Raw genomic sequence first — 16,286 nt, 5'->3', positions numbered from 1 at the left:
AAATTAGTAACAGTGAAGCGCGACCACGAGAGGAAAATGGAGGATGTTGTCTCTTAGACAGAAGCTTTTCCCATCATCCCGAGCACTGATGAAAACCAGATGACAAATTAAAATGGCTTTTCTTGCATAGTAAAGGATCTCCTCCAGCCGGCCAAGGAGAGCCTGAATCTTGCTCGCCGCTCTGTTGATGTGATCCAGCAACTATCTGTACAGCACTTACTGACATAAGGACGTCCTCTGTGGGCCTCGTTTGATTAGACATGCTCTTTTGAAGGCCCTGGATCCCAGCGCTCTTTCATGATTACTATGAATTTCAATGACGTGCACTGATGAAACAAGATGGGCGACTTGTGGGCAATCAACAAATTAAAACGTCTCTTTCTCAGCGCTCTTGAGCTATGAGAAGCTCGGTTTACCTACAAACGACAGCTCAAATGTTTTATATATGCAGCTAGTTATCTAAGAGCAGACTGTGGACATGTGTTAATGTCTGTATGGTGACTATTACTGACTACCACCTCACGTAAAACCACATTTATTGAGGAGCTCAGGGGGACATGTGCAGCCGGCACTCTCAAATCAGCAGCCCCCATCAAGTGGTCCTTCACTGCTTCTTTCATCTGATTGCTTTTGTATGAGCCAATCACTTCAAGACATCAGACCCCTCTTCACAGCCATGCTGAATTCTTTAAATCACGTTCTGCTTTTTTCTTCTCTTTGTCTACGCTGAATAAAATGTCATCAATTAGCTGATGTCCAGGATCACTGCTGGAGATCTGCTATTATCTGCATAGACGTCCGGAGGGGCGCCGCACAGATGCTAATTAGAGGACGAGTTAGTGACTTTCTTGAAATCAGGGTTACAATATAGAGAACCCGAAGCGACACACATTGGAATAATAACATCTAGCTGGTGCTACCTATCTACACTGGTTTCCTGAAGGCGGTTATTCATGATGGCCAAGGCCCCCACACCACCGGAGAATCCATTTTGGTGGCCATAGCTCTGACGCGGGCCCTGATGAGCTGTTTCACTGAGCTGCTTCTGCAGCAGTGCCAGAGACACCTTATTGGACACCATGAACTCATTGACAGAGATCATCTCTCCTGACATACGCCGGCCTACATACACCCCGTCAGCCATTGCACCTGCATCCGTCTCACTGTCACACACCGTCTCCACTGAGCCCTCTGTGTAGCGGTGTCTTCCTGCAGGGCAGTGGGAAGCCATAGGCTGCACGGCATTGCGTTTTAAGCGCTTTTGCCTGAGGTGTGGTGGCAGGCGCCTCTGTTTGTGTTTGTTTTTCTGCAGGCAGGGGCAGCACAGCCACCCGCAGCCGGGTCTAGAGCAGGAGCAGGGCTGGTGGCGCCCACAGCACACCAGCTTTCCCACGATCCAGTTGAGAGTTTGCTTGATGATGATAGAGATGACATTGAAAAGCGAGTAGATGCAACACACCCCCATCAAGATGAAAAGGCAGTTCCCGAGCCGGTAGGCCTCCTGAGACTCGTACTGCTCCCTCTGACTGCTCACCAGGTCCCCGAATCCGATGGTGCTGAAGGCCACGAAGCAGAAGTAGAGAGAGTCCACGTAGCTCCAGTTCTCCATGGAGCTGTACAGGGTGGAGGCGCTGCACGCAATCACAACCGACGCCACACCCAGGATCAGCATCACGTAGTAGACCGACGGTTTCCAGCCCTCCAGACTGTCCTCCTCACCGGACGTCTCCTCCCTGCTCGACTCCACCCTGACTCCGGCACACCTCAGCCGGCGCTCGTGACACCAGCGCATGATGTAAGCCAACATCGTGATGATCCTCTCCAGGAAGAGGTTGAAGAAGAGGATGGTGGCAGCGCAGCCGATGAGACCATAGAAAATCAAGAATATTTTCCCAGCTATGGTCGCTGGTGTGGTCATGCCGAAGCCTGTAGAGGGGTAACACAAAAATTAAAAAGTTGACCGACAGTGTCATTGAGGAACTTTTTTTTCACTGCTTACCAATAGTGGAGACCACCGTGCCCACGAAGTAGAACGCTCCAGAGAAGTCCCAGCGAGGCCTCAAGGCGTCCACCCTGATCCCAGCGCCGTTCGCCTCCTCGTACTGACGCAGCAGGGTGTGCAGGGCGCCCAGGTTGACCCTGTATCTCTGGGTGAAGTTGTCCAGCTGCTGCTTCCAGAGGCGGCGGGCGCGCAGTTCGAAGGGGTGCTCCAGGGCTGAGAAGATGGCCGCCCCGCACAACAGGTAGAGCAGGATGAGCGCGGCCAGCAGGCAGAAACGGGCATTGTCTTCGTTCATGGGCGCCCTGGGGCAGCAGCAGCCACCAGCAGCCCTCCTCTGAGCCATGAGCACAGCAACAACATGCACCGCCTCCACCACAGTGCCTCCAAATCACACGCCCACAGTATGTGTTGCACGCAGCAGCCAATACATACATGCACCGGCTATCTGAAGCACTTTTGGTTCAGATGACAAGCAACACATTTGGCTCTCTCATATAGTAGAAGAACGATGAGGAGGGTACAGCCTGTGAGACAACAATAAAAGACCTATAAATATTTCATTTCACAAACTATCTGTGCTTTATTTTTTTTCCCCCCCTTTTATGACACAAAATGACTTCAACTACAAAACTTTCCCTGAAAAGGTGCAATGCTTTGGTTAAATAGTCAGGAGCAGATCAAATGAAATGTAATATGGAATAAAAACAAAAAAAAAGTTTAAATCAAAAAGAACACCTCGTACCTGGTCTCGCTGCCGGTGGCGTCTGTTCCCCGAGCGTTCCTGGTGCGCTGTGCTCTCTCCATGGATCTGCTGAACAATGACCAGCGAGAGGAAAGCCTCTTGAGTTTTTCCGTGCAAACTGAAAGGCTGTCTGATGTTTCATCTGTCACACGCTGACATCATCATCCCTTAGCCCACCCCCTCCATCTTTGAGCACACCCTGACTGCTGCAGTCATCTCTTCATTTCAAAAGCACTGTGTCCCCTTCTTTTTTCAAGCCCTCATCACACCTCAATTTAACTTCACATTAAAGTCTTTAAAAATAATTGTTCTGTTAATTCAGGTCCCGACTGAGCTGTAGCTGCAGTCTGACACTGAAACTAACCCCTCAGCGGTGGTCTAAATATTAGAGGCGTCATGTCATGTAATCACAAGCCCACCAATTAAGCAGGTTACTATTAAGTTGTGGGGGGGGGGTGTTTAAATTAGTGCTTGACCTTTTTTCTTTCCCATCACTGAGTTTCCCTTTGAGCAAGGCACTCAGCTGAAAAGAGCTCCCGGTGGGATTTGCTCAGATCCGGCTGTGCTAATACTGTGCAGCTCCCAGTCCCTCTCAGAGGGCTTTTTGTTGTTGCAGCAGACTGCGTGGGAGGATTTGTCGAGCATGACTCTCACTTTCTCTGTCTGTCCACCCCTTTAATCTCGTCTGGCGCTGCAGGTAAGGGCAAAGGGGTTCCCCTCGCCTGCCGTCTGATGGCTGAGTGACAGGAGTGAACAGGTGTGCAAGACAGAGAGCACATCTGCCTTCATCTCAGCAGTCGGCCCCGCGTCAGGTGTTGAACACTGATTCATAATCTGCTCAGGTTTACAGTCCTGCAACTCAAAACTTATCGTAATGACTGTAAACGTAAGAACTGACAGATTTAACAAGAACGAATTACTGAACAATAAAATAAGGTTTTAAACGTATATCAGATTTTTATTTAAAAGTTTAATTTTTAAAAAGGTTTTAGAGGATTGCTTTACTGTATATAACACGAAAAACGTTATACTCTGAATGCTCTATGCATTATTCAGGTGTTGAACTGATGTTGGCACAAACTGAACAAGCTTAATATGCAATATAAAAAAAATACGTGCTCTTTACTACAATACATTTATTCACTGGTTTATTTAGGGACTGTGAGGTAAGTGTGCAATTTAGCGTAAGCAAAGACCATTAAATGTCATCAACATTCAAGCCTCAAAAGAGCAATAATCCAGCTGTTTTTAAATGAGGTTCTATTCTAAGAGTCAATGACCACAAACCAGTTCTGAGACAGAAAGATACCTCTGATGACAAGGTCACATGTGAAAAGTGTGATTTCACAGTTTGATCCGACAGTTTTCACATCTTAACTCAAATTTAAACCTGGAAAGAAAATAATGTCACATATGACTTAGACATTTTCACTTATGAATAAAAATGCCCACATAATAAATCACACTTTAATCACATTAATATGTGATTGACCGTTTTCACATGTGGATTACAATGTCAAGATGTCGGCTGCAAGAGTTCATGAGAACCTAAAAATCTCTGGGACCTATCAGAAAATGTGGCTCACAGCTTGGATGGCTAAAAGCATAAGCTGTATTCATTGTTTTTTAAATAGATAAAAGTACTGTGTGGTAATATTATCCGACTCACGAGTGTGCTAACAATGCATTTAATAATGTGGATCTTCTGTTGCTGCCTTGAGTCTACAGGCTGTAGCTACATAGGCATGACTGTTTTCCTTTGAGCTAAAGGCTAGTTAGCATGTTCACATCAACGAGTATGATAATATCAAAGTGTGGTGATGTTTTATAGTTTTATCCATGTTAATTTCACACGCTAGCTAACATCTGCTAATAACAACCAGGATGCTGAGAAAGTCATCCTTTCAGTTCAGTTCAAACTAACTTTAAGCCCCTTGTAAGTGCAAAATCATTTTACTCATTCAGCCTTCATGTCCTCACCCCCAAAGATGTTATTTACATCCTTGACACGCAGTTGAGCTTGTTAAACTATTTAAGTCAGCATGTGTTCGAACACTTGTAGTTTAGCAGTGACAGTGAGGATTTTGTCTTAAAAGTGGTATAAAAAATATTATCTTTTCAAATTAATTTGTAATCACTGGCAGTTACCGATGCTTGGATTACACCAGATGAACTATACCGAGATATTTTAGGTCTTTTTCACTTACTTTTTTTAAAATCTCCTTCAGTTTATCAGGCGAACGCTGCTACAGTGTTTTGCTGTAAAGCTCCAGAAATGTTTTGGGTGAACTTGTCCTTTAACTCCATAAAATCACTTTGTGTAGAGGGCTCATCTTGATGTTAGGTACCCTCAGCTACCTAACATCACTCTCTGCTATTAATATTACGTGTAGTTTACATTAACAACATAATCCTAACTCCTATTCATAAATGTTTCATTTACTTATAATGCGTGACAAACTGCAAAATGACTCATTTATAAAAAAACAAGGACAACAAATAATGATGATAATGAGCACAAATGAATCAAAATGCAGGGAAGAAGTCCACTTTGTAGCCTGATAGTTTAGCACCATTTTAATGACACAGTGTGACATTTAAACTGCTGATCATCAGGAGTCAGAGGGGGCAGCCAGACAGCATCTTTGGCTTATAATTGCTTGTGCCATGTTTTCCTGGAATAATGAGCAGGTCATGTTAAGACAGGAGGGTCTCCCGCTGAGGCTGGAGACGTCGTGGCTCTTACAGGCTGAGCTCCGTGTCGTTGGTCTATTCAGTGGTCGAACTTTTGGTTCCATAAATCACCGGCATTCTTTCACCCCAACGCTGTGTGTCTAATTTACCGAATATATATCTGTTCTGGAAAAGTATTTACCCATATAACAAATTCTGCTGGGTGTATTGTTATTGCAATCATTTTTTACACCCTCGCACTGGATTATTATTCTGAAGAGTTCATTCCCTTATTTCAACACAACCGTTTCAGAAGACGGTGCCTCTGCAGTCGTTCGCTCATGAGCGGTGGAGGAAGGGCTGAGAGTAAACGTCCACGTGTGATTGGAGCGCCGTTCAAGTCTGTGGCAGCATGTTGGCCAGCGTGTCGATGAGGTTGTCCAGACCCCACAGGTAGCCATCTTCTCGATTGCCCTCTACCCAGGGACTGCGGTGGTCCACGGTGATGTGTGACGGCAAGGCCACGGTCTTTGCGAAGTCAATCATCCAGACTCCTGTTCTGCCGGTCCAGTCGTGCACAAACAGCAGGGAGCTGCCCACGACCTGCGGAGAGATACGGCTGTCAGAAAACATTCCACCAGCTCAAATGTGTATAAATGATGAGCCTGCAGCTCAGTGCTTCTTTCCTTTCAACACATCTGACCTCGTGTGCTCTGAAGAAGTCTGACGTTTCCAACACCTGGCGCAGTTGTTTCAACCATCTGAGATAGCCCCACTAGAGGGACAGATAAGATTTATAAGAGAGCAAAGAGAGACAATCTATGAGTCGCCTGAGAAACGTCAGCGAATCTCACACTCACCACAATGTGTGTATTGGATTCAACAAAGTTGTTGAATGCCTCTGTCACTTGATCTCTGCTTTTGGTCCTCTTGAAATTGGTGAGACATTCTCCATTGGACTTCTGCACAGACAAAAAATACAGATTACAGCATCATAATGCAAAAAACTGCAGCTCTTAGATAATGAAAATTGACACGTTGAAAAAAAGCGAACAATCATTGACCCGACACATCTGGCTTTGTCCAGAACTTTGCAGCTCACCTGGAATCCTTCAATGCGGAAACCCAGAGTCGACGTGGAGCTCAGCGTCTCCCTCCACTGCATGTACCTGGTTTTCAGCACCGCCTGCTGGGCTCGTTCCTGGACTGTCGGGACCTCTGGGTCCACGGCCACCATCTTCTCGTACATGTCGTGACGAGGCTGGGGCCGCTCTCGGGCCACCAGCAGCTCCTCCTCGAGGTACGTGCTGTGAAGGAAAGTATTGTGACTGGGGCGCATAAATTGCATTAAAGGATTATTGTAACTGTTTAAATACAGAGCTTTTAAAAGGGGAATTAATAGATTGAGTGCAAAACAATCTGTTATTCTCCATTAAATCTGACAGCTTATTAAAGCTACTATTAAAACTATAATTGTTATGAGTTCCTCGACTATTTTAACTGCTTTTATTCCTCACAAGAAAACTTTTCTGCTGGTTTTCTGACAATACGACTGTCTCATTCATGTAGTTTTTGATAAACAGGAGAAATCAAGACCTATGAGTCCTTTTTGTGCTGCGCTCTAGTACGTCTCCTTCAAATCTGCCTGAAAAAAAAAAAAACAAGACACGTTCAGCTGCTCTCAGTGACAAAACTGCCCTGTTTAAGCTTACCGGCTGCCCATCTTGCAGTCCATGACAGCAGGTGTGCTGAAATCGTTCAGCAGGTTATCCATCATGTTGTAATCCTCCTCGTCCTGCTGCACCACACCGTGGTAGGCTGGAACAAAGGGCCTCAAAGCGTCTTTCATCAGCCTGAGGTAGCATTGTTGCTCCCTCTCACAGAACTTCTTCAGCATTGTGCCATAATCCCCAACACGAAAGTCACCTATCAAGAAACATACAACCATGTTTACTCCATTCCTGTGGATATTTGTTTCCCAGAATAAGACCAGCCGAGAAGCTAGATGAAGTGACAAGTGAGAGAGAGACAAACTAACTAACCTGCATGTCCGGCCACTTGCATCAACTGCTGAGGTGTCTTGGGAGCCATGAGAAGGAGTGGCGACGTTTTATGTTTCTTCCATGCGGAGTTCTGCATCGGAAAACCAATAAAAAAAACCTCAGTCAGTCATAATTCAGTCAGCACACTCACACACACGTCAGGTCATACTCCTCTGATGCCTGTGTTTTCCTGCATCTACAGACAGGAAGCAAGGACCTCAGACTTCAGACTTAGTCGCTCAACTCGTTCCTTAATGGGTGAACAACGTCTCCATGGAAACAGCCCTTAAAACCACGACTGGGTGACGACTCGCAGAGGACGCAGTCGGCTCGGATGTTACACAACAGGTTTGTCAAACATTCATCGGGAGCGCTTGTTTTCTTCCTGCTGAAAATGGCCATTAACTGAACGGTGGAAGGCTGAGACAGACATGCTGACAATGACAACATGGAAGTTGGTTTCAAGTTTTGAAAATGTGTTAAAAATGTAATGCTGTATTTTTATTTGACATCACCAGGTACTAGAGTTTTAACAAACACAGCAGGTTATCAGAATACTGCATAAAATACAATGCACTGCTGGAGATGAAACCTTTCAAAGTAAAGTTAACACAGTCTAAGAGAAACAATCAGTGAGAGAACGTAACTAAGTATAATCACTCAATTACTGTACGTCAGTACAGTTTTGATGTACTTTTAATTTACCTCTATTCCACATCATTCTAAATTTATCCGATAAATTTTGTAAAAAGTACTTCGTACATGGCACACTGCATCAGAGCCAAAGCAGATGCATTTTTAATTAATTAATTTATTTTTTGGGCATTAAGTTTAAAAAAAACCCCTCAAATTCCAATAATCAGGAAAAAAGATCAGATCCAATAATCTGTCCAGCCATAGTACACAATATACTAACATGTAAATATATGTACAATTTACAAAACATATACTCTTGATCCTTAACTACATGTGATATCAGTATGTATATTAGAACACAATATCTTTAGTTCTATATTTACTTTAACAGTGGTAATGAAAATAATATGATGATAAAATGTATTTAAATAGCATCCTTACATTGTTCAACTGCTTTACAAAAGAAAATAAAACCAGCAAATAAAATGAGAGTAGAAGACGTGAACGTGGAAGAAATAAAACTATAAAAATGATTACGATCAAATGTGTATAGATGCGCAAAATAGGAGGCCATAAATAAATAAATACAAGAACACGTATCAAACAATTCCAAAAGCTTGCACAAAAGTCAGAAGATTTATAAACAAGTGCCATTTTTCCTGCTTATTGTGTGTTTACTTGAGTATGTTTTGCATTTTATCAAATATCATTAATGATGACACTAAAGTATGTTTAAATTAAATGTTTGAATGCAATAACTTGGAGCAATAACATGATCATATTGCTTCTTTTCCTTTACTAAATAAAGGTATCTGACAGTTCTTCCTCCAGTGGCCCCTGGTCTGTGTTGCACTACAGCGGGTGTAATGTCTGTCCACGGCCTGCAGGGGGCAGCGACACGCCTCAGAGGCTTCGAGCCTCCGTCTAATGTCGGCAGAGGAAGAGGCGGCAGTGGCAGAGCGAAGTGAAGAAGAAGAGTTTAACGGTTCCCGGTTGTTGAACCGCTCCAGTCTCCACGGTGCCGAGGGTCTTACACATTGTTTTGGACTGTCCCGTCGCACCAGTCGAGCGGCTAACGCTAGCTGTCTCATTTACCTCACCGAGCTAACGCGCCGTGATGCTTTTTCCAACGAGTAGCTATGTGTTGACAACTTAACCCTGCCTCATTCAGCATCATTACTTCAACCAAAGGTGCGTATTTTTTTTTTTTTTTTTTTTTTTTTAATGTTGGCGTTTATCCGCACACTGAATATCATGGTGGGTTCCTCATACAGATGTTTCAGTTAGCTAACTGCGAGTCAAGTTAGGGTTAGTTGTGGTGAAGCAGCGCTAACTAACAATAATGCCCCTGCTAGCTAACCTTAGCTAACGTTTGGCAGTTGACGTTAACAGCGCAGGGATGTTAACACTCGCTAGCTGAAGTGGAGAAAAACGTCGCGTTTCTTGTATTAAAAATGCCCTGATTAATTAATTCAATACAGCCCCGAACTTAACGATATTTGTTTTTGACAAGTCAAACGAGAAACTGTCCGCCGTCGGTGATGATTTCTGTGCATGTCACAGCGAAGGATGAGGTGAACCTAACAAAGATTTCTCTTTCACCGCACCGGGAGAAAGTGAAGTCAAGCGCGAAACCTAACACGACTGCAACTTCGCTAAGAACGACGACAACACAGAAATGATAACTTACCTCGTAATACATGACTTAGAACATGTACAGAGTCCCCGACGTGAGATATGTCCCACCAACCCGAACTTTTTCCAATAAAAATGATGACACCTTTTGAAATGGACTCTGTCCGCTCGCTACCGCCCCGCGCGGTGTGTTGTGATGACGACGGACTGTGAGGTGAGCCAGGTGACACAGGAAAGAGAGAGGCAGGATGATGACATGGGTGTGTTTTTAAATAAGCATGCTAATATGCCCCAGATGACAGACATATGTTGTGTTTCCTTTGTGGCAAAACGCTTCACGTTTTGTGCTTTTACATGTAGGATCTTGTGATACTGAACCGAGAAATCAATCCTGTGAGTATAAAAAACAGGATGTGCACATGAAATATGTCCCCTACAACTTCTGCACAGAAGATGAGGCTCTTCCATTGTTTTTGACTGATTCATCACAGACGTCTATTCAGAGCTCCCTTTTTAAATATTGGAAGTCAGGTTTTGATTTGTCCAAACTAGGGATGCACAATACAGATTTTCATTTATTTATTTTTTTCAGTGTACACTGATGCCAGTAACTGCCTGCTTCTCAGGGACATTTCTAAGTTGTATTCTATGCACACCTGACAAAAGGGGAAAGTTAAGATGTAGTGAGCAAAGATTGATAGATGATTTAAATTCCCATAGTGGATTTGTTGTGTTTCGGATGTGCTTGTTAACATTTTCCCTCCTCTCAGGAAATGTATGATGATCTGTGCTTGTTCTTTCTTTACTGAATTCATTGGCAGATTACAAACCAATGTTAAACGGTCCATTCCCATACCTACTGTGTAGGGGTTTCCCATGTATTTTCATCTGTATTTATCCGTTATAATTTTACTGATAAGAATAAATAGCAGACAAGATAAATTTCCCTGCGTCGTGCACCTCTTAGTCCAAATTTGATTGCTATGATCTTGATTGCTTCATCTGGTCAGAAGCTCCGTTGAACGGTTAGCAAATGTTTCATTGTGTAGGAGGGTTTGGATTTCCCTCCAGGCTGTCTCCTTTTTCAAGGAAAATTCATTTTAGGGTTTCTGAATCCTAAACCCTCCTACAATATGAAACATTTGCTAACCGTACAACTGAGCGGTTCCTCTTTTTTTTGCAAGGAACATTCACTTTCTTGATCAGATCAGGGTAATGATCAGCCTTTAGACCTTATAGGTCATTCAGGCTGTCAGGAATCCAGGGAATTACTATTGTCTTCTACCACAGACGCAGAGCGATGGACGAGGGCTCTGAGCTGATGGAAGATATTGTGTTTCGAGGAGTGGAGTTTTCTGTGAAGGTAGAGTTGGACAAAGGTCTGCTGATAGTGGAAATCTCTGACTCCGCGACGGCGGATCAGTGGAGAGGGGACTTTGATCCAGCTTGTAAGTAGCACTCATTTATCATAGATGAAAAATGTGAGCAGGGGCACACACAGTCTCACTCACTCTTTAACCTTTATTTTCAGACATTGAGGACCTCACCCGCAAGACTGGCAACTTCAAGCAGTTTCCCATTTTCTGCAGCATGTTGGAATCGGCTGTTAGAAAGGTACGTTTGAAGGTGTGCTCAGGGAAAATAGGAAGAAACATTTCTGAGATGGCATGAATGCATACACAGCCACTAGAGAGATGAGAACAGACACAGATTTGCCCGAGGCTGTGTGAGCTAAGGCGAGACTCATTCATTCGAGCTTAATGTTTCCACTTGAGCGAAAAATGCACAGTTATCCCGAGCTGTCTTATTCCTTCTCTCTTTTCATTAATTCACAAAAGGAGAGGGCCTGGAGGGAAATCAGGGAAACAACTGAAAATTTGTGTACGTTTTGAAATTGGTCTCAACTAAAATACAAGCGCAGGACACAAACACACATACACACACACGGACTTGTGTGTGTTGCTAACGTCAGTCCAGTCTGTCAAGTCGTTTTAGGCGAAAACAAAAGTGATACACGGACCACAAAAACACAGTCAAAATACAATGAAACAACATTTGATTCAAGCTTCTCAGAAGAGGAAAATACTGAATCGTACTGTTTTTATTAATGATAATTGTAAATTAAACAGTAAAACATTTTATATTGGAGCATGTCTGTCATCAAATCTGTAAACATAACACATGTAAAAGAAATGTTTTTATGATTGTGGCCTTGTAAGTTTAGTTCTAGGTATGTATTATTTCCAATGTTGTACCTCTAACTTGAGCTTTTTCTTCAGACGAGTGATTCTGTAACGCTCGACCTCTTGACCTACTCCGACCTGGAGCTGCTACGTAACAGGAAAGCAGGAGTGGTTAGTCGCCCTCGCGGGAATCAGCAGTCGTCTGCTCTCACTGCCAAAAGATATCTCATCCTCATCTACACTGTGGAGTTTGACAGGTTTGTGTGAGGTGAAGTTTATTCAGTCACATCCTATAGGTCCAGTGTGTGGAATTTAGTGGCACCTAGCAAATAGGCTACAGATTACTACCAACTGAACACCCCTCGTCAATGACCAGTAACAATGTGAAAAAACGTGAAAGGCTCTCTAGAGTTAATGTTTGTTTTTTCTGTTCTCAGACACTTTAGAAACATGGCAGATTCTGTAGTTGAAGATCTGCTTTCTCTGTAGAACTGAAAGACTAATTTTAACAAATACACAACTATTCTTTGTTTCAGCTGATTTTACAATAATGAAAACATAATATTTGATTTCTGTCAATATGATCTATTTCTGCCCCCCAAAAAGGCAAAATCCGACACACTAGACCTATAAACTAAATTTAGTTTGTTGTTGACCTCAGATGTATGTTGTGTCTTTATTCAACTACTTTGTATTTTTAGGATACACTACCCACTACCCCTGCCTTACGTAGGGAAGCCTGACCCAGCCGCCCTGCAGAAGGAAGTCAGAGCCCTGAGGGCTGAGCTCAACGCCGTCGCTTCTCATGGAGTCAACAAATCTGCAGAGCTAGAAATACAGCGGCTACGATCAGAGTAGGTTGTGTTTATTTTCTCCAGTGACCAATTTTTGAAGGATTTTGGGCTTATTTAAAAAATGTTTTAAAATGCTTTTTTAGGCTGGCTCTGGTGAAAGAAGAGAAGGAGGCCATGGCGAAGATTCTGGAGCGACTGCAGGTCAGTGGAAGTGGTTCCACAGCTGGACCAGAGGACTGGAGAACCAGAGATGTGGTTAGGACGCTGGAGGAGCAGCTTGGCAAAGAAAGGGCCAAAAGTCAGCGCTCAGCGAGCAAGAGATGTCAGGAGCAGCGACTGCTAACGGAGCAGGTAAGCCTCCTCGGCAGCTGGAGTTAGCTGAAAAAGATTGAGGATGTTACTCAGCTAGATTTTAACATTTCCTCTCCTATCTTCCGTGCTAGTTGGAGGAACTGAGGGCATCAGAGCGCGCCCTACGCATTCGAGTCAAGAGTCTCACCAATGAACTGGCGCTGCTGCGGAGAGGGTTAGACAATCTAAGCGTGTACTATATCTACTTTCTCTCTCTTTCATCCATTCACCTGCAATGTGGAGAAAACAAATGTAGTCAGATTCTTATTTGTCTACTTAAAGCACACCTTCTTTGTGTGTCTGCAGTAGAGTGACTCCTGTGTCGGCTCGCCTCAGCTCTCGGGTTGACGAGGAATTCTTTCGCTCGCTCTCCCGCGATAGGAGGCCGGGCTACGGGACAGTCAGGGCTCGTTCAGGATCCAGAGAACGGATGGAGGACAGGGTGCAAAGATCAGAGGAAAGAGGAAGAAGAGCGGACTCCTCAGGACCACGTGCTCGCATACCCAGGCCGTCACCATCTCCGACAGGTACTGCCTCTTCTCATGAAGTTGCTTTAACGCTATTATTCGCCATCATGATTTGTGCTTAGGTGTTAAAATTCCTACCTGCTGTCTTACAGGGTCACGGGCTCCTCGCTTTGACCCAACTGCTTACATCCAGGACCGACAACGGCGGCAGAGAGAGGCAGAACTCAAAAAGTTGGTTTCCAATATTTTGCCATCAGACGACAGACTGATGTTGTATCTGCTGCTTACTCCGTTTTGTGTGTCAGACAGAGGAAGGTACGGCGGGACATACTGACATCACCTGTCGTCCCTGAGAGGGGGCGTTCACGCTCCAGAGAGGCCTATCCTCAGATGGTCCGGTCTGGCAGCAGAGGCAGGAGTTTATCCGTGGAGCGCAGAGGGAGCAGGAACTCCTCTGAGAGCTCGTTAGTGGATATGGAGGAAATGGCCCAAACTCTGTTCAGGTGATGATGGGGTCATTGAGGTTTTGTGAAATCACAGTTGCTTTGTGTTCTTATTTACTTTATTTAAATGTATTAGTATTTTGTAGTATTAGTATAGTATTGTTGTTGTTATTATATTTAATGTTTTCAATATATTCATTTATAATTTATTATTTTACTTTACTTTCTACATTTAAAAAAATGTTTTTCATTGTTTACAGAGGAAGAAAACAGACTTACAATGGACCCAGTGTGGTGAGTGACATGGTGAGTCATGAAACACTATTTATTTCACAATCAACAAATCCCTTGAAAAGAAACCAAAGACACAAAACCAACAATGCGTTATTTCAATTGTTGTGGCTCACAGCCTCAGATCCATTTGTTCCCTTTGAAAACAAATCTTGAAACCAGGTTGCAAATGATGTAGTTTCAGTTTTTTTAAAGGCTCAGTTGTTTCCTAAAACATCTCGGCCACTGTAGTTCTCGGCAAATGCTATTTAAAATGAGTAAATGCTGCATATGTTGGGGACTATTCAGCTGAGGATTAATACACATTTGATACAAGTGTACAAGAGTATCAAAGGCAGCAGGATGCAGAACAGCACTGGAGCTAGGACATGCAACTAATGATTGTTTTCATTGTTGAATTATTTGTCATTTATTGTGACAGTTAATTGTTTAGTCAATAAGATGTCTAAAAATTGTGGAATGCACACATCACATGCCCAAATTGCTTCTTTTGTTCAACCAAAACCCAAACACAGAGAAACACAGCAAATCTGTGCTTTAAAAATGACAGATAAAAAAACAACTTGGATAAAGATTAAAATAAATAATAGTGTTAGTTTGATCTTTTCTTGGATTTTCTGTAAAACAGAATACTGCCAGACTTCTTGTTTAATGTGCACTTAATCTGTTTCTAGTCTCGAGGAGGCCTTTTGACCAGAAAGCCATTATGCAGTACTCCATCACACAGAATGAAAGATAAAGGTAATTCATCACAAGCCTTGTTACAATAAAAATTGGTTTGGATTCGCTAAAAAAATACAAATACACACCATCTTACCATTCATCTCATTTGTCTGCACCCAGACAGCTCTGCAGATACAGGCGCTGAACTGTCGGAGATTGATGCCAGGCTGCAGGCTCTTCAGGAGTACATGAGGGACCTGGATACAGGACACTGACAAACCACCGCACGGACTGCTTCTCTGGCTACTCGCGGAAATGTTCCCTGCACAGCTTGGAGCTCAGGCCGACTTTTTGCTTTTACAGTGCACAGACTGAGGAGGAACGTGTGAAGCTTCAAACACGAGCAATGTGTTTGTGTTCACATAAGAGACTGAACGTCCTTCTGGAGGGTCAGACTTCAGGAAACTACAGCCATCACTGTGAAGGACTACTTTATGTCAACTAATTTTTTTTATTTTTTATTTTTTTAAATATACCAAGTTTTTATGAATTAACTTAAAATATCACTGTCTGAGTGTCGTTTTACCTTTCCTTTTTTTTTTTTTTTATACCTTTTTCAACTCAAGTCAAATCTGGCAGTAACCTCTTCACACGCTTGTTGGTGTTTTCTTTCCTTTGCACGACTGACTGTTGTCTCTCAGGCAGTAAGCAAGCCGAGGACCTGACTGACCGCATGCATCACACCATCACAAGATTTGGTGGTTAAATGTTACTCCATCCACTAGTGTACATCGCCTTTCCTATTGACCTTGAACTCAACATTCCCGGTGCATTTGAACTTTATAGTCGATACCATTACCTTACCTTGCATCACAAATGTATTGCTTTTACTGTCTGAACTTAAGAGGGCTGTAAATCTCAAATTCAAGCAAAAGAAGTTATTTCATGGTGATCATACCTGCAAGTGTATGAACACTGACACCTTGTCATGACGGTGAAACTGCCAAATTTTCTATGAAACTGCTGTACGTGTAGACTAACTCCTGTCTAATGTCTTTTATACCACTTAAAAAATATAATTTATAAGAAACATATCATTGTTTTTTTGTGCACACTTCTTTTACTCTTCACCAGTGTCAGTCGTAGTGCAGCCTGAGGGAAACCTTGAAGGTTCTCCACCACTGCAGCTGGCTTGCTTTCATTAATTAACAAATAAGCTTCTGGCCAGGGAGCCTCTCTCTCAGGGGAACGAGTCCGTGTCTGAACAGCTGCTTTCTTTCTACCGGGATACTCAGGGGGACGACACGAGCGCCTTATGTTGGTTTATGTCAGGGAGAGGGAGAATGCAGCACATGCGAGATACA

The 16,286-nt window shown here is 43.3% G+C and overlaps 3 protein-coding genes across 6 annotated transcripts; 1 reads left to right on the top strand and 2 right to left on the bottom strand.

The window, feature by feature from the left end:
- Positions 1 to 64: 64 nt before the first annotated feature.
- LOC119031888 (potassium channel subfamily K member 13) lies at positions 65 to 2,856 on the bottom strand. Of its 2 annotated transcripts, XM_037120667.1 has the most exons (3): positions 2,745 to 2,856; positions 2,000 to 2,526; positions 65 to 1,926 (listed from the first exon to the last, which is right to left on the bottom strand). In XM_037120667.1, exons 2-3 carry the CDS (start codon positions 2,343 to 2,345, stop codon positions 917 to 919), a joined length of 1,356 nt encoding a protein of 451 aa, XP_036976562.1. In that variant the 5' UTR covers positions 2,346 to 2,526; positions 2,745 to 2,856; the 3' UTR covers positions 65 to 916. The 2 variants fall into 2 exon arrangements, with proteins under 2 accessions (XP_036976562.1, XP_036976563.1); XM_037120668.1 differs by lacking the exon at positions 2,745 to 2,856 and having other exon boundaries at positions 2,000 to 2,535.
- Positions 2,857 to 5,306: 2,450 nt separating this feature from the next.
- On the bottom strand, positions 5,307 to 9,942 carry itpkca (inositol-trisphosphate 3-kinase Ca). The gene is made up of 7 exons (XM_037119843.1): positions 9,786 to 9,942; positions 7,460 to 7,550; positions 7,130 to 7,343; positions 6,520 to 6,724; positions 6,278 to 6,379; positions 6,121 to 6,192; positions 5,307 to 6,020 (listed from the first exon to the last, which is right to left on the bottom strand). The coding sequence occupies exons 1-7, from the start codon at positions 9,795 to 9,797 to the stop codon at positions 5,814 to 5,816; spliced, it is 903 nt and encodes a 300-aa protein (XP_036975738.1). The 5' UTR covers positions 9,798 to 9,942; the 3' UTR covers positions 5,307 to 5,813.
- ccdc61 (coiled-coil domain containing 61) lies at positions 8,954 to 16,016 on the top strand. Of its 3 annotated transcripts, none has more exons than XM_037119841.1 (13): positions 8,954 to 9,286; positions 11,021 to 11,178; positions 11,262 to 11,344; positions 12,010 to 12,170; positions 12,615 to 12,767; positions 12,851 to 13,058; positions 13,151 to 13,233; positions 13,440 to 13,585; positions 13,678 to 13,756; positions 13,831 to 14,028; positions 14,229 to 14,274; positions 14,934 to 15,000; positions 15,103 to 16,016. In XM_037119841.1, exons 2-13 carry the CDS (start codon positions 11,031 to 11,033, stop codon positions 15,195 to 15,197), a joined length of 1,467 nt encoding a protein of 488 aa, XP_036975736.1. In that variant the 5' UTR covers positions 8,954 to 9,286; positions 11,021 to 11,030; the 3' UTR covers positions 15,198 to 16,016. The 3 variants fall into 3 exon arrangements, with proteins under 3 accessions (XP_036975736.1, XP_036975734.1, XP_036975735.1); XM_037119839.1 differs by having other exon boundaries at positions 8,955 to 9,286; positions 13,151 to 13,251; positions 13,365 to 13,585; XM_037119840.1 differs by having other exon boundaries at positions 8,960 to 9,286; positions 13,365 to 13,585.
- Positions 16,017 to 16,286: the final 270 nt, after the last annotated feature.

This window comes from Acanthopagrus latus, chromosome 13 (genome assembly GCF_904848185.1).
Source record: "Acanthopagrus latus isolate v.2019 chromosome 13, fAcaLat1.1, whole genome shotgun sequence".
Taxonomy (NCBI): Eukaryota; Metazoa; Chordata; class Actinopteri; order Spariformes; family Sparidae; genus Acanthopagrus; species Acanthopagrus latus.
This window is presented reverse-complemented; position numbering and strand designations above follow the sequence as displayed.

Coding starts and splice junctions, on each gene's coding strand:
- LOC119031888 (XM_037120667.1), bottom strand. CDS start 2,345: ATGGCTCAGAGGAGGGCTGCTGGTGGCTGCTGCTGCCCCAGGGCGCCC. Junction 1,927..1,999: donor CACGGTGGTCTCCACTATTG/GTAAGCAGTGAA, acceptor ACCCCTCTACAG/GCTTCGGCATGACCACACCA.
- itpkca (XM_037119843.1), bottom strand. Junction 7,344..7,459: donor GCAAGTGGCCGGACATGCAG/GTTAGTTAGTTT, acceptor GTTTCTTGATAG/GTGACTTTCGTGTTGGGGAT. Junction 6,193..6,277: donor AATCCAATACACACATTGTG/GTGAGTGTGAGA, acceptor CTGTCCCTCTAG/TGGGGCTATCTCAGATGGTT.
- ccdc61 (XM_037119839.1), top strand. CDS start 11,031: ATGGACGAGGGCTCTGAGCTGATGGAAGATATTGTGTTTCGAGGAGTG. Junction 11,345..12,009: donor TGGAATCGGCTGTTAGAAAG/GTACGTTTGAAG, acceptor CTTTTTCTTCAG/ACGAGTGATTCTGTAACGCT. Junction 15,001..15,102: donor ACACAGAATGAAAGATAAAG/GTAATTCATCAC, acceptor GTCTGCACCCAG/ACAGCTCTGCAGATACAGGC.